The sequence below is a fragment of the Hylobates moloch genome, unplaced genomic scaffold (assembly GCF_009828535.3).
Source record: "Hylobates moloch isolate HMO894 unplaced genomic scaffold, HMol_V3 SCAFFOLD_3, whole genome shotgun sequence".
NCBI lineage: Eukaryota > Metazoa > Chordata > Mammalia > Primates > Hylobatidae > Hylobates > Hylobates moloch.
In genome coordinates, this window is record NW_026652278.1 from 30,973,039 (window position 1) to 30,995,509 (window position 22,471).

Genomic DNA, 22,471 nt, shown 5'->3' on the forward strand with positions numbered 1-22,471 from the left:
ACCTCATGATCCGTCCGCCTCGGCCTCCCAAAGGGCTGGGATTACAGGCATGAGCCACCGTGCCTGGCAATTTTGTATTTTTAGTAGAAATGGGGTTTCCCCACATTGGTCAGGCTGGTCTCGTAACTCCCGACCTCAGGTGATCCACCCGCCTCGGCCTCCCAAAGTGCTGGGATTACAGGCGTGAGCCACCGCACCTGGCCAGCACTTGTATTTTTAAGTGGTGCCCCAGGAGATCATGGTGGGGGGCTGCTGGGGAAATACTCAGGCCCACAGGGAAAGGGGGTTTGGGCACAGGCTTAACCAACAGGGGTGAGTTGGTGGCTGTAACTTCACCACCATCAAACTGGCTGAGCTTCGAGGGGGGCAATGGATCTTGGTTACCCCCAGTTCCCACCTTTGGCCAGGGAGGGGGGCTTGGAATCTAGGCCAGCAGCTACTCCAGTGGGCTCACACCAGCTGCCTTAACCAGCTTGGCTGGGTGGTGGTGAGGGAGGATTGTTAACAACCTCCCAATTCCCCAGGCCCCAGCAAGTTCCAGAAAGGAACCCGAAAAGTGATCTTGTGTCAGTGTCTGCCCTGGGCAAGCCAGGCTGCGCTGCAGGCAGGGGCCCAGCTGCTGCAGATCTGACGCCGATTCAGATGTCTGTGGTCAATGATATTTCTGAGTCTGCAAAGAGTGGCTGACAATGCCCACTCCTTCCCCTTGGTATGACAATCCACACTTTGTCCAGGGCCTTGTTTGTTCTTCATGTTGACACGTTGTACTTGCTTCCCAACAAGTTTGGCTTTCTTTTCCCTCCCTTTCCTCCTCTCAGGGAAGGAAATGTGTTGTTTACAGTGGAAGAGCTTGCCAAGGAGCTGCTCTGGCACCCACGATGGCAGTGGAGGAGGCAGGGACGGGGAAGCAGTCCTGTCTGTGTCCCTTCCCTCCCACCCCCACTCCACAGGCCAGACAAAAGCCAGAAAACAGCCTGGAGAACACCCCCAACCCAGGTCGGGGGCAGAGGCGTGTGGTGCAGCAGGTAGCGGGCTGCAGTGGGGGCACAGGTCTCGCTCATTTCCTGTTCTTAGTGGGCGGTGAAAAGCTGGCTCTGGTGGCCAGAAGCAGGCTCAGACTCCTGCTCTGGCTGTGGGCTGCCAGGGACACAGTGGGGCATCACAGTCCTTTCCTACAAGGGAGGGTACTTCCCCAGGCGCATTGCTGGGCTCTAAACCTTAATGGGTGTCCCCCTGGACAACAAGGTCTCAGGGGCAGTCCAAGCAAAGGTCTCCAGGGAGAATAAGTATGGCTGGGTTCACCCGTGGAAGGAGGAACAGTAGAGGCACCAAAGAGGAGGTGCCCAGGGCATGGGCTGGGGATTCCTAAGTCATCTTCTACACAATATCCAAATGGGTAGCAGAAGGCAGGGCTTGTCCAGAGGAGAGCTCGGCAGCACCTTCCCAAGCCCGGCCTGGAGCAGCAGAGCCCACTTGGAACAGCTGCTGGGCGTCTTCTCCCACGCCTGGGGCTTCCCATCAGGACTGGCAGAGAATGGCTGGGACTGGGGGCGCCACCTGGGTGAGCTGTCAGACACCACACAGCTGAGAAAGCATTGCAGGGCCTAAAACAATATTCTCATATTTGGTGATGTGACCCCTATGTGACCGCTGGGGCTGAGACTTATCCCCCTTCAGATCAACCCTGGCTGGGGACGGATGAACGACTCAGCTCTGGGCTGGGCTCCCGCTCAGAAGACTAACAGCCCAGTGTTGACAGGCTCAAGGGAGAGAGGCTTGTTAAAGCCACCAGGATGAGGAATGCTGGGGGAAGGAGGTGTGGGAGCAGACCTTGGCAGGCCCCTCCCAGGGTCTGAAGAGCCTCCTGCACAGCCCCAGAATTGGCTGATAAGCTTTACAGTCTCAGCAAGGATGAAAACAGCAAATGGCAGGGCAGACGGAGTCAAGGTGCTGTTCTCCGGAAAGTGAAAGCCTGTAGAACTGGAGCTGGCTTCCTGCACCCCCAGATCCTCCATAAAGCAGGGAGTGTCCACTGTGCTCCACCTGGTGCTGCAGACAGCCCTGCTTTGCCACCTGCTGGGGCCCTGACTCTACTGGGCCTGGACTGATGGGGCTAGGCTGGGGAGCAGGTGGGTGTGGGGGCCTGTCTGGGGCCATTCCACAGGCTCCGGAAAGGGGCTCGGGTTCCCAAACCTTCTGCCTTTTCCCCTCGGCCTCTTCTTGTCACTCTTCCCCCTGCAGGATGTCTCTGCCACGCTTTCTCCCAAGAGATAACAGGCCTTGGCTGGGCTGGTGGCCAGAACAAGGTGCCAAGGCTGGGAGTGAGGGCTTCCAAGGCTGCTGTAACAAAGTCATCTCAGTCCCTCCGTTTCAGCTGGGACCAATGGGAGAGTTCGGGCAGCAGTTAAGAGAACAGAAGACTGGGTCTCGTCATGTCCTGGGTCTACTGGATTTCACTCCTTCCTACTCCTCTGCCCCCAACGGGCCTGGGCACACAAGGCCCAAGGAGATACCTCAGAACCCTGGGGGCGCGAGCAAGAGATGCCTGCAGGGAGCAAGGGTGGGCCTCTTTGTGCTGGGGTCCCCTCTTGAGGGACCCATGGCTCTCCTTGGCCCAGTGGAGTGGCCCTCACTGACGACTGCAAGTCTAACCCCAGGCCTCTAGGAGGTCCTGCAGACTCCCGGGGAGACAGCCAGCCCCAGAGGGAGACCTAGAGGCCCACAAGTAATTACAAGCCCAGGTTCCCACAAGCAAGGGAGCTGCCTGTGACCACAGTGGCAAGACCCTAACAGGGGCGGCTGGCTGGCAGTCAGAGGCAGAAAGTGCTGACTGCCTGGCAGGGGGAGGAGGGCTGGTGTGGGTGTTGGCTCCACTGCTGAGAATCCGGCTGGGGGCAGGGTCAGAGGGTTTCCCAGGGCTCCTTGGAAAGGGCCTGAGAAACCCTTCGGTGATCAAGGGTGGGTGCTTGGGGTGTGGGGCCTCCGCCAGCCTTCCCAGGAGCTCTCCTGTGAGCCGGCCCCGTGGTGGACCACACTAATGAGCCCATAACACAGGCCTTTGATTGAGTAGCTCCCAGCACAGCAACTTTATTGAAACATGCCGAGGCCAGCAGCTCGTTCCCACCGCGCCCCGGTTCCCTGGGCAACAGCCCATGGGAGGGGACCATGTGCTGGGGAGCCAGCGGGTGCTGGGCCTCAGGCTCACTGAGGGGCTGCCAGGGAGGTGAGGGGGTTGTGGCACTGGGAGTGGGAACCCCAGCAGCTAGGAGGTCAGGGGCTTGGGGAATTGGGGTTGGGTCCGAAGGGCATTCAGGGGACTGAGGGGTAAGGTGACATCTGCCAAGTCCTGTGGGGGCCAAGGTTCTTGAGCTGCTGAAAATTGGAGATGCTGACTACCCTCTCCTCAGGGCAGAAAGACGTTCCAGGAGGGGAAGGCAGAGCTCTGAGGATAGGTTCAGAGCTGAGGATGTGAAACATAACTGGGTAGAATGTATTCTGCAGTTTGGGGAGGCCCCAGTCCCGACTGTCCCAGGAAAACGTGCTTGAATATTTCTCACACACACACACACACACACACACACACACACACACACACATGCTACCTGAAGATACTTGGGAATGATGACCTGTGAACTCTCAGGGGCTTGTCCTTACCTCCAGCCTCCTCAGCAGCTCCACCCAGGAGACAAGCCTGCTCCCTCCCTGTTCTCCACGGGGGCAGAGGCAGCAGCCCCGGACATGGCTGGGGGTGGGGAATGGGGGGAGGCCCTTTCCACTTGTGCTGGGCTAATTTCAAATATTACACTTCAGAGCTTTTGTTACAGTAACTACCAACACCACATGGACAGAAATCTAATGTTACCAAGTGGGACTTTTAAAATGTATTTATAACTTTATGGTTCAAAGTAATTTTGTTATGAAACGATATAATAACAACAGTGGAAAAAGGCAAGATAATTTATGGAACACAATATCCCTAAAGCACTAGCTTCCATTTCTATCTCAGCTTAGTCTGGGGAGTGTGGTTGGTGTCCTTTGTTTGCTGTTTGTTTTAATTAAGGGTTAGTATTTTGGTGGTGGGGGGAGAAGAGGGGCCTGGCCTGAAGGAGGAGAAATTCTGTAGACATGCAGGGACAAAAAGTGTGTCTGTTTCGACTACATATGCTTCACAGACTCCCCAGACTGGGTGAAACCCACAAACCCAGCATCCTTCTCTTCCCCTCTACTGTAATGCTGCATGCCTCTGCAATACATTCACAAACCAGGTATGGCCACCTTTAGGTTTAGGGTCGGGTTCCCTTTCTTGATACTTGTGAGCGAGGTGAGGTCAAGGGTTCAATCCTCTCCCCACTCCCAACAAACAAATGCCAAAAAAGGATGCTGTCCCTCCAAGACACTCGGGAGTGTGGTGGAGTAGGTTGAGCACCCATTAGAGACCCGGGACAGGGTGGGGACTGGAAGGAGGCCTATGGCTCTGAGGCTCCGGTACCCTGCTTGGCATCAGCTCTGAAGCTCACTGCAGCCAGAAGAGCAAAGGAGGGACAAAGTGCTCTGGACAAGCCAGCATGTCTCTGGTCACACAAACTCAGGAGGAATGGGAGGGCTGTCAGATGGGGGGTAGGCTGAGAAGGGGAGGCTCTTCCCACTGAGGCGTGCCCAGCCCCTGGCCCAGGCACACATGCCACTGTCTGAATTCTGGTGGGATTTCCATGTAGCCATTGGAGAGTGGCCTCTACACATCCTCCCATCTTGCTTCATCCTTGAGTTCTTGTACCTTGGTTTACCCAGAGTGCAGAAAGTCTTATAACCCTCCAACCTGGATTTCCACGGGAAACAGAATTACCAAGAGCCAGGGCCTGGAGAGTTAACACTTGTGTCTCAGGTGACGGGGGAGAAGGTCAGGAAGTGCTCCTAGAGCTGCTGGAGTGGGTAGCAGCATCCACACTCCACATCTACACACAGGCCCCAGGCTCTGAATCCATGAGGCATTCGTGACCAGCCCCCCAGGAAGGGGCGCCACCAAGAGCTGCTAAGGGAGAAGAGGAGGGGTGGGCAAGGAAGTCTACGAAAGGAAGGAGGGAGAAGAAAAAGGGCCTTCTCACTTGTAACCAGGGTCCATGAGCTGCGTAAGGATGCTCCTCGGTGGCAAAGGCGCCTTCCACTCCCGTGGAGACAAACGTGATGGCCATGTCACCTGTGATACTTTTATATGTAAAGTGCCGTCCATGCAGGAGCCTGCCCCTGGAGATGGGAACATGGAGACAGTGAGGAGCTGGGCCTGGAAACAGTTCCAAGAGCAGCAGGCCTGGCCAAGGCTCTGGGACAGTGGGGACTATGGTCCGCGGGCCAGGTACATGCCCTCCTGGCTGCCCACCTGCCCATCAACAGGGGACTGTATCCAAACACACTCATTTCAACACCTTCAAAGAGAAGCCCCTCTCACAAGTTCTCTAACATCATCCTTCCAAAGTGCTCAAAGCTAGCAGAAAACACTGAGTTCAAAAGCCCTGCAGAGATCCTGGAGCTCACCCCCCCTTAGGAAAATTGAGGGCAGAGAGGGAAGGTAGCAACGCGCTCAAGGTCATGCCCAGAGGTAAGAGGGGGGTCACATCCCCTCTTAGGGGACGGAGGTGAAGTAGTGTCTAACAAGTTTCCCTGGGACGATGGGATGGTGCCTCCGCAGTGGGACACTTCAGTGTCCAGGGCAGAATCTTCCACCTGCTCCTTGGCTTTCCCATAACATTCGAGTGGCTGGCCCAAAGGCCACAGCACATCTTTTAAAAAAAAGCAAGCAAGCAAACTGAAGCCAAGTGGGGTCACTCGGGGAGCCACAGGAGTTACTGTTAATCCCTAGTCTGGAAATACACCTGGGGGAGGGGCAGGCAGGGGCAGGCAGGGGCAGCTAATGGGCAGAGCCACCCATCAGCAAGGGAAGTAGAACCTGCCCTCTGCCTTCTCAGGCTGCCTCCAATTAACCCTTCACCAGCTGAAAGGCCCTGGGCCTGGGTCAGAGAAGTGGCTGGGAAGGATGTGGCTGTGGGGTGGCGGTGGGTCCCGCCAGGTCCTGTTCATTCTGGTCATTTGCTCTCTGTCTGCTGCCCAGGGTGGCTGGCCAAGGCTAGTTACCCTTCAAACTCACTCCCAGGTGCTGGGGACAGTGGGGAGTCCCCAAGTGTGCAAATTCTTCTTCCCTGTCACTGCTCTGTGAGTTTAGAATTACTCTTGGTGCCTCTGCTCCTCAAAGTGTGGGTGGAGCCCCAGGGCTGTGGGGTAGCTAGCTGTAGCAGATGCAGCCATGCAGCAGCCCTGAGCACAGAGCTGAGTTCTGGCCATAGGGCTGGGCTTTTGGCACTGTGGACAGAAGCAGAAGGGACACAGCTGGGCTTCCTGGTCCCTCAAGGAGTTTGCTGGGCTGGCCACTAGGTTTTAGAACTGAGTGTTTTGCATGGGAAAAGCAGCAAGCAGGAGAAAATAGAGCCCAACCCACCCAACCCCACCCTGACAAACCGGTGCTACTGGGGACCCTGTCATCCCTGCCCTGGGCTTGTCGGTGGCTGGGGGCACCTGAGACTCCCTGGGTCACAGAGCCTTCCTAAGGGGAGCAGGGCTGAAGAATACTTCTCCCTGTGGATTCTGACTCCAGAACTTGCAAACGAGGAAGGTCTGTCAAACAAGCAATCAGAGACCAGTGGGGCTCTCTGTTCACAGTGCTGGGCCCATTGGGGACTGTCGCTGCTCTGGGCTAGACAGGAGATGCAGACAAGAGACCCCCTCTCTAGGAAGCATGGCAGACTTCTCACCACCTAGGCCAGCCAGAGGATTGGGCAAGGAGAACACCGCATGGCCCAGTGACATGGGGGTGACCAGCTGGTTCACAGTCCCCAGGCTCCTAAACAGGCCCCAAGTGGAGTAGCTCTCCTCCCTCCCTAAGCCCCAGCCTGCTTAGGTGTGTAGGCTGCTGACAGGCGCCTCACCCTTATCGGGGAGACTGCAAGCACGGGCCTGGTGGCTCCTTGGAGGCCTTGGAGGACGCCTGCTGGGGGAGGGGGCTGGGGAGGCTCTGAAGTGCCCCCTGGAGGCTGAGCTGGCTGCTGTGGGGTAAACTGTGTGACAGGGCTGTCTCGCTCACCTTAGGCAGAGAGGAATGAGGGCTCCGGACTCCTGGTTGAATTTCAGATGTACGCTCTCGAGCTGCCGCGTGCGAATCAGCTCATGGGGAATGATGGCCGTGGAGCTGTCACTTTCCAGGCTGTCTTTGCGGCTCCTGTGAAGCAAGCACAGGAAAAGGTTCAGCACAAGGTGAAAAGCTCAGGGAGGAGCAAGATGGGAGTCTCCAGCTGGGATCTTGAGTAATAATAAAGACAATAATGGTGACTGATGATAATGATGGTGACAGCCATCATTCTGTATATGCCTGGCGAGCGCCAGCCATTGCACCAAGCACTTCTCACTGACTGGCTACTCTTCACAATGCCCCCAAGAGGTGGCTGCCACCATTCTCTCTTTTTTTTACAGAGGAGGAACTGGGGACAGGGAGGCTAAGTAATTTGCACAGGTTGTACAGCCAGGGAGTGGGCAGAGTTGAGATCCAGTCTCGGGCAGGTCTGGTTCTATAAAGCCTGCATCTTTGGCCAACGTTCTATTTTTTTTTTTTTTGAGATGGTATCTCGCTGTTACCCAGGCTGGAGCGCAGTGGCGCGATTTCAGCTCACTGCAGCCTCCGCCTCCTGGGTTCAAGCAATTCTCCTGCCTTAGCCTCCCGAGTAGCTGGGATCACAGGCATCCACCACTACACCCGGCTAATTTTTGTCTTTTTAGTAGAGACGGGGTTTCACCATGTTGGCCAGGCTGGTCTCGAACTCCTGACCTCAGGTGATCTGCCCATCTTGGCCTCCCAAAGTGCTGGGATTATAGGCGTGAGCCACTGCACCCAGCCTTTGTGGGTTTTTTTGTTTTTTTTTTGAGATAGCGTCTCGCCGTGTCACCCACGCTGGAGTGCAGTGGCATGATCTTGGCTCACTGCAACCTCCGCCTCCCGGGTTCAAGCGATTCTCCTGCTCAGCCTCCCAAGTAGCTGGGATTACAGGGACCTGCCATCATGTCCAGCTAATTTTTTTGTATTTTTAGTAGAGACAGGGTTTCACCATGTTGGCAAGGCTGGTTTCAAACTCCTGACCTCAGGTGATCCGCCCACCTCGGCCTCCCAAAGTGCTGGGATTACAGGCATGAGCTACCGCGCCTGGCCCCAACATTCTATATTAAAGTTTATGGCACAGTGGCTTGTCTTTCCCTGTGATCAGCAGGAGCTTCTGGGAGGCCTTCCTCTCCTGCCCTGGAGCCTCCGAGCCCTAGCTCTGAGCACCATGAGATGCGACTCCAAGAGTTTCTGTCCAGCTGACCTGAAGGCTCTGAGGATGCACATTCCGCCAACAGCCAGGAGCTGCAGGGACATTCACATCCTTCATCTAACCAGATGATGATACAGTCTGTACTGCTGAGTACAAACTGGGCTCTTAGGAGTCAGACCAGTGGGCTTGGCTGGAAAGCAGAACCGGGCCCCCGCCCTGCTGGGCTTTAAGGCCCCTGGAGCCTGTACCAGATTCCTCCTGACTGTGGCGCGGTGAGCTGTCGCTGCTGCCCCACCCTCCCTCCTGCCTGCTCCCCACCAAAAGTGCAGCCCACAGCTGGGACACAGGGTCCCTCTGCATTCTAAGATTTGCTCTTTCAAATTCAGCTGCCCCCACTGACAACCTCTCAAATCTGCCTCAGCCAGAAATAAGAGTTACCCACTGATCCCATTCAAAAGGCCGGATCCTGGTTTGGGCTGTGAATCTCAGAACAATTCCCCAAGTGTCCATCAAAAACTGGGTGAGAAGCTCTAGTTATTTATCATTCAAGTGGCAGGCAGGAGCCACCCAGGATGACAGCCGGACAGCCACTGAGGGGCAGGCCCAACCTCCTCACACGTTGTGGGGCTAGGTGCTGGGGCCTGCAGACAGGGTGGCACCCCGACAGGCAGGGCATCTCCCCAGGGGAAGGTGTAGGGTCCACAGGCAAAAGACAGAGGATGGCCCTGTGGCGGCAGTGGGTTAGACGTGCCCCTGAGGTCACAGGCCGTGCCTGCCTGCTGGCCTTCTCCTTGTGAGGACTCACTCCCGGATCTGACTGTTCCTTCACAAAGCGGTCCCTTCCTCTGCTTTCCTAAAGTCAGCTCTAAAACTGCCTTTTCCCCTGGCTTCGCCCTTGCACAAGACCTGTGAAGGAGACAAATGCTATGGCCAAGAGGGTCACAGTATTCAGGACTGGAAGGAAGCTCTCAGGTTGTTTAATCTACCTCTTTCCTTTACAAAAGAGAGTGGGTGACGTGTCCCCGCTCACCGTGCGTCAGACTTCTGATTGAAGCCTCAGACTTCTGACTAACTCTCTTTCCCTTCCACCAGGGCCACTGCTGCCTCCCTTCCTTCTGAGGGAGGCAGCAGTGACAGGTGAGGGCTCAGTGGAGACATAGGGTGCCCTCAGGGCCCAAACAAGAGCAGAACTCAGGAAGCAGTGTTTCCTGAGCCATGTTTCCTGAGCCCTTACTCTGCGCCAACCCTCTGCTAAGGCCATAGGTTCACTCACTGATTCCTCCCAGCAAGCACGAGGTAGGCTCTGTTGTCAAGCCTTCTTTCACAGAGGAGGCAACTGAGTCTTACGGAGGTGAGGTGACAAGTCGAAGGGCTCAGAGTGAGTTTAAGCGAAAGAACCAGGGGGTGACTCTCACAATCACTCCCCTGTGCCATCTTTGACCACCGGTTCCTGCCTCCAGACACACTACTGTCCTCCTGAAAGGGGCTGAGGCCTGGCTTGTCCAGGCGGGGCCTGCTAGAGAATCCCAGCCTCTATGGTGCAGGCAAAAATGCTCATGAATAGCAATGGGAGGTGGGGTGGGGGCTTGCAGAAAAGAATCAGCAGCACACAGGGCTAGAGACGTCTCAAGCTGGAGGGAAAAATAAATTGTTGAAAGTCAGCTAAAGTCACCTTGGTAACTGCCACAACACACTCACCCAGAACCAGGACATCAAACCCAACTGCAAACAGCCTTAAAGAAATGGAAAAGAACTTAATCATCTGAAGAATTAATGTGACAAGTGCCCACATTTACACCTCCCACCAACCTTCAATCATTTGAAACTGTACTTTAATCTTTTAAGAGAAAAAAAAAATTGCAAAATGCAAGATCTGCAGCCCTGGAGCTTGGGTATTTCCGGCATGCTGCTTCGATGGAAAAGCAGCTGCTATACACACACACACATACACACACACAAGAACCCAGCTTTCTGCTGATTTGTTTCTTCTGGACATCGATGCAGAAGCATGAATTATTTGTGTGGGCTAGGTGAGGTATTAAATCTGCAGCCGACACAGGTTTCCAATGTTTTGCATGGTTGTCAGCTTAATCTTAGTCATAAAAAAATAAGTAGTGTGCTCGGCAGCATGGCCTAATTTTTCATCTGGGCTGTTTTCTCCCTGAGTTCCCAGTGGAGGGGAAGTCATGGCTTTGGGGGCTGGAATGGAGAGGGGCTCTCAGGGAGGCACAGCTCATACCCGCTGTGGACTGCCAGGGGCATGTGGCCAAGGCTGTGCTCCAGGAGGCAAAGTGGCTAACAGCTTAAGTTCTGGGTTCCAGCTTTACGTGACATTGGGCTTAGCTTCTCTCTGAGCTTTGGTATCCTCTTAACAAGAATAAATAACAATAGGTCATTATGACTAAATGGGATGACTCAGATGAGGCCAATAGTGCCTGGGATGTAATAGGTGCTCATAATATATCTGACAAATGCATTAATGTGTTGACGTTAGCTGGCTGCCTCTAAAAGTCTATCTGCTCCTCCTGTAAAAATGTCAATGGCTTAACCAAAACTTGTTTGCCTTTATCCTAGGCCCAGAATCCAACTGCCTCTGGCCAGGCCAGTTCCCTGCTGAACAAAGGTTCTTGCCTGGAGCTTGGGAGAGGGTACTTCTGAGATGGGGCTTGAAAGAGCTCCTGACTCCTTGAGTGGACCCTGCAGGCTTTGGTCAACCACTGGTGCTCTGGAAAGGCCCAACTACAGTCCAACAAAAACACTGAGGCCTTTGCTCTACTGAGGGAGGTGATGCCAGGGCTCTCTTCCTTCTACAGAGCACAAGCTGCCTTCCTGCAATTCTCAAACCACTGTTCTTCAAGTTGCCCAGAGCAAGCTGAATCCATCTTCCCATAACAGACTTTCCAATCTCTGAGGCCGCTCTCACATCCCACCAAGTTTCTTTTTCTACTATCTGTGGCCCTAACTTTTAACTATATTCTTGACAAGGTTCTGAAATCCTCCATCCATTCAAGTCACCTCCCCTGGGCTCATTCTAACCTGTCAAAGTTTGAGTGTCCCATCCAGAAGTGAAGTGTCATGTGTGGCAATAAACATAGTATGTGACCTCACCAGTGCAGATCACAGCGGGACTATGATCTCTCTTGTTCAGGACATTTTATTTCTATTAAAACTGTCATCGAATTATCTACTCTTTGTAACCTCCTCATACTACCAACTCACACTGCACTCCCTCTGTCAACGAAATCTCCCTCGGGCTTTCTCCCACGGGATGCCCTGGGACCCATTCTCCCCCATCTAGTATGTCTGGCTGATTATATGGAGCTAGGAGCAGAAGAACTCTGCACTGTCTGGCTAGTGTTCCGGCAGTTCGGGTATTTCTGAAAGCTGACTCTGGCATCCATCATATTGGCATTCCTTCCTGACTTCAGATCACTGACAAAACTGATAAATTCGTCATCGATGTTCTCATCCCAGGCTTTGATTAAAAAGTAAACAGGAAAGGGCTAGGCAGACAGGCTGACGGACTGACATCATTACCCTTTGGGCATGCTCATCCAACCAGTTATAAATCAACCCAACCTTCCCATCACCACAGCCCTCACCCTCCTGGATGTTCTCTGGACATTTCTGTTTTGCCTATAATGCTGTCAGAATGTTTTCAAAACATCTCGCTAAACCCCGCCTATATAAGGTCTATAGCACTTCCTTTGTCTAGTTGGGCAGGTAAGCATTTCTTTTTTCTCTTTTTTTTTTTTTGAGACAGAGTCTCGCTGCGACACCCAGGCTGGAGTGCAATGGTGCGATCTCGGCTCACTGCAACCTCTGCCTCCCAGGTTCAAGCAATTCTCTTGCCTCAGCTTCCTGAGCAGCTAGGATTACAGGCGCCCGCCACCACACCCAGCTAATTTTTGTATTTTTAGTAGAGACGGGGTTTCACCATATTGGCCAGGCTGGTCTCGAACTGCTGACCTCAAGTGATCCTGACCTCAAGTGATCTGCCCGCCTTGGCCTCCTAAAGTGCTGGGATTACAGGTGTGAGCCACCACGCCCAGCCAGGTAAGCATTTCTAGATGATGTTGAGTCTACTTAGGGGTCTTTGGAAAACATTAAAAATAAATAAATAAAAAGGCAATGAGGATGGTCTGGCAAGCCTGGCTCTTTCTGACTCTCAGGACTCGCTCTTTCCCTTGGAGTGTTCATAGCCTACTTGCTGAATAATCTAGTCCAGAATTTTCACTGAGAGTGACACCAAGCTCACTAGTCTAGAGAGTGCAAGATGCTTTTTGCATCCTGAAACTTCTGAGTACTTCCAGTCTGCCAACACCTCTCTCCCATTCCCTCAAAGATTGCTGACACCAGCTTCACGACTCTTGCCTGCCAATTCTGGTGTTCTGGAGGCACAACACATGTGAGCCAGGAGAGCTGAAATAATAGATTCAACCCTCTTGTCAATGCCTGTGGGACCCTTCCTGGTCTGATAACCATTTGTTTTAATATGGAACCATAACAGAACTTGAGCAAATTTTGCTTTCTCTCTGCCACTGATAAATGTTACTCTGTCCAAACAATTGAGTCTAGATTTTCTTCTTCTTGCTCCAAAGAGAAGTACAAAAATAATGTCCTTTTTGCTGGTCATTGCACTTTTTGTGCAAGACTCAGTTCTTGAGTTTCAGCTTTTCTTGACCCTGTTTTTTAAAGTCTATGCTGACATAACATCTCTCTCCTTCCAGCATTTGTTCAAATTCTTCCAAATTGAGTTGTGTGAAGTATTCTCTACAGACCTATACTGGTCCCGGGAGGTATTAGACCTCCTTTTGGTTTTCAGGGGACTATTCACAATAATAAGAGACATCTTTTATTGAGCACAGACTATGGTGCTGGGTCCCATGCTAAATCCTTTGTATACTTTGCTTCCTTTCATTTCCATCACAACTCTATAAAGAGGCATTATTTTCCCCATTTTACAGATAAAGACACTGAAACTCAGAGAGTTAAATAACTAGCCCAAGATCACACAATGAGTAAAGAGCTGAGACAAAACCCCAAAAGTAACTATAATATTTCTACATTTCTCCTTAAGAAACTCCCATCTCTTTTTTTTTTTTTTTTTTTAAGTCTTTTTTTTTTGAGTCTCCTCTGTCACCAGGCGAGATCAGGGGCAATGGTCATTGCCCCTCCGGTTCAACCATTCTCTCCTAATTCCGAAGTAGAGACGGGGTTTCACTGTGTTGGCCAGGATGGTCTCGATCTCCTGACCTCATGATCCGCCCGCCTCGGCCTCCCAAAGTGCTGGGATTACAGGCGTGAGCCACCGCGCCCGGCCAAGAAACTCCCATCTCTTTTGAGTGGTCTTTTCTTCCGGGGTCTCAAGACTATGAAGACATATCTATCTTTTCCTTGAATTCTTAAAAGAATTGCCTTCCTGGAAGACAGGGCAGGACTTCCCAAAGGGTATTCGATGGAATTTTAATTTAAGAGAAGCCTCTAGAAAAACAGGTACGGCAAAGGTGGATGGAGTATGTCCCATCTCAGATTAGAGATTCACAAAATGTTGGCATTTTGGACTCTGAGGAGGACAACAGAGGGAAAATGTGCTGGTTTCATTTTGTGTAAGCCAGCATTTTCCAACTGTAGCCAGAGAACCCTCTTTTCGCTGAACACCCAAGAAAATCCCCTAAAATGCTGTGGGGACCTCCTCTAGGGACTACTGGCCCAGGGTTTTCCCTCCTGAACTCTGCCTGCCCAAGCTGCTTTCTCACAGGACTCACACTCCCTGCTGGTCAGAATTGGGTCCACAGCCAAGTTCCCCCGCATTATCTTCTGTGCCCCTGAGACAGACGCTTTCCAGGGGGCTGTCAGATGATTCTCCACGGCTCACCCTCAACTCTCAGCCTGAGGCTGGGGAAGCTGAAGTTCCCCTGGGCTTGCCTTGGCACTAACTGTGTGCTTTTTACCTGGCACACATCATCCTTTCTTTTCACTGGGCAGGGTTAAACTATAACAGCTCATACAATATCTTTTTCTTTTTTCTTTTTTAGCATTTAAAGGGTCAAACGGTTTCATAAGGGTCATTACAATAGTCACTGTTTTCCCATGCTCCCCTCCTCGGAGACAACTGTCACCTCTGTAGATGATTCTTTCATATTTTCCTTAAATTTTTTTTTGTTTTTTTAGACAGAGCCTCGCTCTGTTGCCCAGGCTGGAGTGCAATGGCGCTATCTTGGCTCACTGCAACCCCCACCTCCTGGGTTCAAGTGATTCTCCCGCCTCAGCCTCCCAAACAGCTGGGATTATAGGCACCCACCATCATGCCTGGCTAATTTTTGTATTTTTGTAGAGATGGGGTTTTATCATGTTGGCCAGGCTGGTCTTGAACTCCTGACCTCAGGTGATCCACCCACCTCGGCCTCCCATTCTTGATATTTTAAATAAACTTTATTTCTAATTCCTGGTGTTTCCTTTTCTTTTCTTTCTTTCTTTTCTTTTTTTTTGTTTGAGATGGAGTCTCGCTCTGTCGCCCAGGCTGGAGTGCAGTGGCGAGATCTCGGCTTACTGCAACCTCCACCTCCTGGGTTCAAGCGATTCTCCTGCCTCAGCCTCCCGAGTAGCTGGGATTAACAGGCGCGCAACCGCACCCAGCTAATTTTTGTATTTTAGTAGAGACAGGGTTTCACCATGTTGGCCAGGCTGGTCTCAAACTCCTGACCTCAAGTGATCTGCACGCCTTGGCCTCTCAAAGTGCTGGGATTACAGGCGTGAGTCACCGCACCTGGCCTGGTATTTCCTTTTCAGGCTTTACCTACTGACTCCCCCCTAGGGAAGATGAGCTTTTAGCTCTCTTCCATGCACCTTCCCACCTTTTCAGGATAACTGCACCATCAGTTTGTGTGGACTGGTATTGTCTAGATTATTATGACTATATCAATGCTGTTTACAGTTGAGCCATGTATTATATTAATATACTTTTCCTTTCTGTCATAATTTCCTATTTTCTTTGGATTTAATACCTGTCTTAGTTTTCTATGTGTTATCACCAATTAAATCAGAATTACTATTGGCTGGGCGTGGCAGCTCATGCCCGTAATCCCAGCACTTTGGGAGGCCGGGTGGGAAAATCGCTTGAGCCCAGGAGTTCAAGGCCAGCCTGGGCAACGCAGTAAAACCCCACCTCTACCAAAAGTACAAAAAATTAGCCAGGCATGGTGGCGTGTGCCTGTGGTACCAGCTACTCAGGAGGCTGAGGAGGGAAGATCGCTTGAGCTTAGGAGGCAGAGGTTGAGATCACACCACTGCACTCTAGCCAAGGCGACAGAGTCACACGCCATCTCAAAAAAAAAAAAAAAAAAATTACTCTTACCAATGGTCCACACATCCTCCTCCCAAGATATTCAAATACATCAGGTATTTATCAATTTTATTTTCTTGGAGACATTTCTCCAGAGGATCCTTCCAACTCGCTCCCACCTGAGTTGGCTGCCTTCCATTCCTGCTACACCGTTGTCATCTGGGATCACTCTCCCATTCATCCCGGATTCTCCTTGTCTCTTTCTTGTGTTGGATCCATTTCCTACCCCCATATGTCTTCCTTACTTAGATTTGGATGGAGTGTATCCTCTAGCTGATTTCACATTATTTTTTAGTATGCCTCTCTCAGCTAAATGGTCTCTCCTGAACTGCCACCTTCAGGGGTTTCCAGGCAAACTAAAATACCAGCTTTCCTCTGTGCGCCGGCATGCAGGCATCAAAGACCCTGTTTCCAGTTATGTTTTCTGGTGAACTGGCATGTATCCCTCCACCTTTATCCTCTTTTATAGGCAATACTCAGTGAAGAGGCTCAGATCTAGAGTCACACCACCCAAGGTTCAAATCCTGGCTGACACTTAATCCCTGCAGTCTGATGCTAGATAAGTTCTACCACCTGGCTAAGTCTCAGTGTTCTAAGTCACAAGACAGGAACAAGGGCATCCCACGATGCAAGGCCTGGCACAAGGTGATGCACAATAAAAACTGCCCACTCAGCCACGAGGACCAGCCCAGGATTCCTTCTACATTGAGAGCACCACACCAAGGGATGGTTTATGGGATGGCTTAGAGGTGCAATTGATATAAACTGATCTATTTCGTCTTTACCACCTGTCTATATAACACATTCTACACTTGTATTTCTCACTGCATAAGGTGACTTTTTATAGATCCTAATACACCCTCTCCTTCCAGTGTCAAGGTAGATTCCTGACTTCTAGTAGTGTACAGTTCATAGTACATGCCCTGATCACCCTACCTACACATAACAGACCAACAGAGTCTCAACGATGCTTCCCCTCCACCCTGGTCTCTCTGAACGGAAAAGTCTTAATTTTTCCACATTCGCCTAAAGGGTATTGGTCCCATTCAGTCAGTGGCAGCATGGGTGGAAAGGAGAGGAGCTGAACCATTGAGACTCCTTTTAGCCACAATCCCAGTCCTGTGAGTCATGACGTCTGCAGTGGCCACACGACTTGGGGCCTTCTCCTTGGGGATGCCCAGGAACAGGAACCAGGGCATTAAGCTTGGCAACTATTCACAAGTGAAGTGGATTTGGCCTGCTGAGCCCAGCCCAACCTCTGGCTTCTGCCCCTTGCCTGGGAGATTCTTCCTTTTGCTTTCTGATTGCTAACGAAAGCTCTGAACTTTCCAGAGAAAGAACCACCTGCAGGTCTCCCTTTAAGGCAGAACTGGAAAAGGGTGTGGGTGTGGGATCGAGGGAGAGGGGACCGGCTCACCTCTGAAGTTCCTGTTAAGCACAAGGCTGTATAACCTGGTTATTCTAACAAATTTTCTCATAAGGACAATATAGGAGTAAAAGGCCACAAAAGGTGAATAGCAAACACCAATAACCAAATGATAAAATGCAGTATTTTCTTTTTTTGTTTTGAGACAGGGTCTCAGGCTGGAGTGCAGTGGTGTGATCACGGTTCACTGCAGCCTCAACCTCCCAGGCCCAGGCGATCCTCCCACCTCAGCCTCCTGAGTAGCTGGGACTACAGGCATGTGGCACCACACCTGGCTAATGTTTTGTAATTTTTGTAGAGATGGGGTTTTGCCATGTTGCCCAGGCTGGTCTCGAACTTCTGGACTCAAGAGCTCTTTCTGCCTCAGCCTCCCAGAGTGCTGGGATTACAGTTATGAGCCACCACACCCAGTTTAAAAATGCAATATTTGGCAGGGCACAGTGGCTCATGCCTGTAATCCCAGCACTTTGGGAGGCTGAGGCAGGCAGATCATGAGGTCAGGAGTTCGAGACCAGCCTGACCAACATGGTGAAAACCCGTCTGTACTAAAAATACAAAAATTAGCTGGACATGGTGGTGTGTGATTATAATCCCAGTTACTCAGGAGAATCGCTTGAACATGGGAGGCAGGGGTTGCATTAAGCCGAGATTGTGCCACTGCACTCCAGTCTAGGTGACAGAGTGAGACTTTGCCTCATCTTAAAAAAAAAAAAAAAAGGCAATATTTTCATTGGGAATATCCCAAAGGTAAAATGTGATCATGAAATCATGAAATGGTAGGACAGAGTATGGCTAAAGAAGTCAGGGTGAGTAAAATCTGCATCAAGGTTAGGGGATTTCCTAGTCAACTATTAACTCCTCTGGGCACCAGGGGCCGCCATCCTCAGCCCTGCCTCCTGACTTGGGTGGGAGATTAGGACCCCTACTCTCCTGAATGAGCTTGCTGTAGCCAGAACCCCAGCTTTCCTTTTTCTGAGACACTGAGTCATTTCCTTTCTCTAGCTCTTACCTTTGAGCCTTCCTTTTCCCTTCCCTGGAGAAGTGACTCACTGCTGAAGTGTTGGGTGACACCGAGGATCAAGGATGGGCGATAAAAATACTCCTGATTGTGCAACTCGAGGGAGGGGGATGCAGCGTTTGGACTGAGAATTCAAGCACCAGCGAGGAATTCTGAAGTTGGGGTGTTAACAATGGCCGTGGCTTCATCTCTTTGGGGAAGCGGAGCAAAGAACGGAGTTAAAACAGAAATTTACCCATGCCAGACTTGCTGTGGAGCCCCTTGCTCTGCCCTTTCAAATATGTATTTCTGAGAAAGGCCAGTAAAGGCACTTGGCATGACAACATGGATCACAGTGAGGGAGGCAAAAAGGAGCCTGCTGTCCAGGAAGCAGGGAGCAGAGAGGCCTGGGCTGTTCCTCTCATCAGCCCTGCAGAGTCTGGCTGGGGCCCTAAGAGAAGGGCTGTTTCTTTCTGGGCTTTCTTTCCAGTGCAAACAACTGTGATTCCCCAGCATGGGAGTGTGAGGGAAGCCAGTGTGACAGAGAGGGCTCCAGGCTGGCCACTGCGCTGACAGGAGAGACCCCTTGAAGCAGGGTTACCCAACACTGCCCTTCGTGCGAGCGGCACCAGCCACAGCCCAGCTGTTTCCCCAGATGGAAACTCACCTTCCTTCACCCCAATTCACTGGTAGGTTGGATGCAAACGAGATACTTTCTTCTTCTAATTAATCTTCATGGACCTCATAGGCTGAGCAAAACAAAACACAATTTTCTCTAAAGGATGACTCCCTGGCCAGGTTACAAGGTATTCAAGATGGGAATTAGAGGCAGCAAAGTCACCCCAATCAAAGGCCAAACAGACAGGTGCAGAGACACTCCTAAGAGTAGAGAGAAATCTATGTATATGTGTGTGAGTGTATGTTGGGGAGGTGTTGCAAATGAGAATGTTACAGCAGAGGAATTCATAGTACAGAATCTTAATTCTCCAGGAAATTAAGGCAAAAAAATTTTTTTAAAGGTCTTAAAAGCTGCTGGTGTGATTCTAGAAGACTGAGAAACTCAGCAGTGATGGTGAGTTCGCTTTTTAGAGGTGCCTCAACTACAAAGTGCTTCTCCCATAGTCAGGAACTTTTCCCCTCTAACATAAGTGTGCACACATACATGTGCCCTGCCCCTCTCTGGGAGGGCACACAACTCAGAGAGCTTCCTAAGAGTCCCCAGCCTCGGGTGGTAAGTCACTGGCTGAGGGAGAAGGTGGTCCTAGAATACTGATGCAGGTTCCCAGCATCTGAGCAACAGTTTAGAGAAATACAGGCCAGGTGTGGTGGCTCATGCCTGAAGTCCCAGCATTTTGGGAGGCCAAGGCAGGAGGATCACTTGAGGCCAGGAGCTTGAGGCTACAGTGAGCTATGATCTTGCCACCACATTCCAGCCTGGGTGACAGAAGGAGACCCTGTGTCTAAAAAAAAGAAAGAAATAAAAGAAAACCTCTACACACAATTCACCTGACCACACGTATCTTCTGTGCACTGCAGAGAGACCAGACTCCATAGTCCATGTCTGACCAGGTGACCTCAGACAGAGAGGATGCCCAGGAACTTTTCCTTCCTCAAATCTCTACAGATGTTGGCAGGCACAGTCTTTAAGCCAGGCTGTCCTCATGCGGCACAAAGGAGCTGCTTCCCATCCTTCCCAAACTCACCCGAGCAGGCAGTGGGAAGGGAGGCGCCAGCAAGCTGAAGGAGGCTTTTCTCAACTGATCATCTTGGGAAAAGCCAGATACAGATTTCATGGCTGGAATGCAAGGGTTGTGAAATGCTGAAGAAGCCCCAAAGAGGGCCAAGGACTCTCCTTCCGGGAAGGCAGTGGGAGGAGGGCTGGCAACGAAGAGTAGGAGAGGAGCAGGTTACCCAGGGGGCCTGCCCTTCTGGAAAGGAAGAAATAGACCCTCAAAATGGAAAGAAATCCCCTAGCCCTGAGGTGGTAGAGGGACCAGAGATAGGGTTGTTTTAGTTTCTGCACATGAAGAAAGTAAGGCCTTGTGTCACAAAATAATTTTGGTATAAATGAGCCAATTATGACATAGCTTGTTATTTCTGGGATTTGGAATCATCGAGGCTCATGGCATCTCACAGGAGTTATTTAACTCCCCTAGAGTTTAGTTAAATAAGCCCAATAAGCTTCTAATATGAGGCTTTGGCCTTGTCCTCAGTGCCATGTGAGAGGTCCTGATTCATGCTGCAACTAGTTAGATGAATTCTACCAGTAAGGGTCATTATTTTGTCAGAGACACAGTCTGATGTGTCCCCCATGGGGTCCCTGAGAATGGGGTAAGGAAGATTACATCCATTTTAATGGCTGACAGATGGCTGGAAGTAAGCTCTACCCCTTTCTAACCTTGGACAAGATACTTATTAGCCTCTCTGTACCTCATCCATTAAAGGAGGATATGTAAGATTATCGACCACAGGATGGCTATGAGGATAAGATAAATGAATGGCAGCAGATAGTAGCTGGCACATTACCTAGCACAGAATGAGCACTAATAAGGTTTTAGCTGCTGCTGAAGTGTGAAAAGAGCAAGTGCTTGACACCCCCAAATAGGCTGGCACCCGGCTGCTATTGCCCAGGCTTGATGAGCTGCTCTGAGCCTCTGATCTAGCTCTGTGTCTTCCTCAGATCACAGACAAACCCGCAAAGACCCATGCATACGAGCTCCCTGGCCCAGAAGTCCTGACTAAGGGGAAATCAGACCCGCAGACCAAATATGGCCCACGCTGGCTGCCCCCGCACAGGGAGAGGAGCAAACACTGGTGCCAGCACATTTTGGGTCAGCTTCCTCAGCTGCAATCCATGTGGTGTATCTGAAATGGGGTCAGGTCCCAGAATGGGCAGCACAGATATTACCATCGCGCTCACTGATCTGAACTGAGTCCATCATCATCGATCCTGAGACAACAGGAAGCTTGAGTCTGACAGGCTTGAGGGGTGTGTTGAAGAATGTTCTTGGCAAAGGAGGAGGAGAAACCATTTCTCAACCAATCGCTAACAAATTGGTAACCAGCACTGACAGCCTCAGAGGAAACATTCTAATCCCCTCAGACTGCAGGCCCTGGTGCTTTAGAGACCCTACTGGGCACTAAACCTTCAGGAAGGGGAGATAACCCTGGCACCTCGAATCTATTCTCACCCATCTCTCTGTATCTCAGCCAACTCAAGCCAAAGTGTAGAAGCCGCAGCCTCTCTGCCTTATGTTTACAGAGAACCCTTGGACCAGAACCAATACCCTACTGCCCAGTTAGGGTGTGGGCTGAGTCTGGGCTTATGTGTATATCTGGGAGCCCAGAGCCTTGTGCCTCATTGCAATGTCCAGGGGTGCAGTAGCTGGAAGTGCCCCCAAGCCAGGGAGTGAGATCTCAGGCCTGTTCCAGATACACAAGGGCAAGAAGGTTGTATCTCTGCAGGAGCTTGTGCCCTTCTGTCTAGAAACCCCAGGCTTCCAGAGGCAGAGAGCCATCTGGACTGAGACTGTCTCCATGTTATAGGCCTTCCAGTACCTCTGGCCTGACAACAGTGCCAAGAAGGCCCAAAGCGAGAAGCCAAGCTCAGGGAATGGGAAGGAGTATAGACCCGGGACAGGGTCCAGACTCACAGGTAGAGAGCTTCCATATGTCGTATGACCTGGTGTGGCCATCTGCTGCTGCCAGGGGATGATCAGGATGCCTCGAGTCAGCTACTTCAGGGCAGCTGGCTGGAGAAACCTACAGGCCAGAGTTAAAAGCTGCTCTGAGGTGGCGGTGGAGGCTTCTCCAGGCTTTTGCCAAAGAGCTCAACTCTCAGCACAGCCCTCTTCCCAGAATAACTCTAGTTCCAGTCAGGTCCCAGGAAACAGCCTCAACTTTAACCAGCCAGGCCTCCCCTGTGCTATCCTCTTGAGTTCCTTCCCCTGCTTATTAAAATTCTAAGGCACCCTCAAGGTCGATGCCATGTTCTTCCTCCTCCAAGATGCCCTCCCTAACTACCCCAGATCCTGTGGACCTGTCTTTTCTGTAGTGCACTGAAGCGTTACTACTTCTGGGAACCATGATCAGCAACTAGAGCTAGAATCCAGAGAAGCAGCCATTTCCAACAAATCACATCGACAGCCAGACGCACACCATTAAAAGGTAACGGTTTCACTCATGTTCTCCCAAAGGAAGAGCCTGTGCACCCCAGATGGCCCCCTGGGTCCGAGCTTGTCAGACAGCAAATGTGTAATAAAGACTTCGTAGAAGAAGGCTAGATCACCCCGGTCTTGCAGGATGATCAACCTCCCTTTCAGCCCAAGGCACAGCAATTTCCTCCCTGGCAGGCA

General features: G+C 51.4%; 1 protein-coding gene across 3 annotated transcripts in view; it reads right to left on the reverse strand.

Moving 5' to 3' along the window:
- SUFU (SUFU negative regulator of hedgehog signaling) overlaps positions 1 to 22,471 on the reverse strand; it is a 131,345-nt gene that overhangs the window by 10,936 nt on the left and 97,938 nt on the right. For all 3 annotated transcript variants that reach the window (XM_032179117.2, XM_032179107.2, XM_032179109.2), the window contains exons 11-12: positions 7,130 to 7,264; positions 5,103 to 5,241 (exon numbers count right to left, since the gene is read on the reverse strand). In XM_032179117.2, coding sequence (XP_032035008.2) covers positions 5,103 to 5,241; positions 7,130 to 7,264 — 274 coding nt within the window. The remainder of the gene's footprint in view (positions 1 to 5,102; positions 5,242 to 7,129; positions 7,265 to 22,471) is intronic.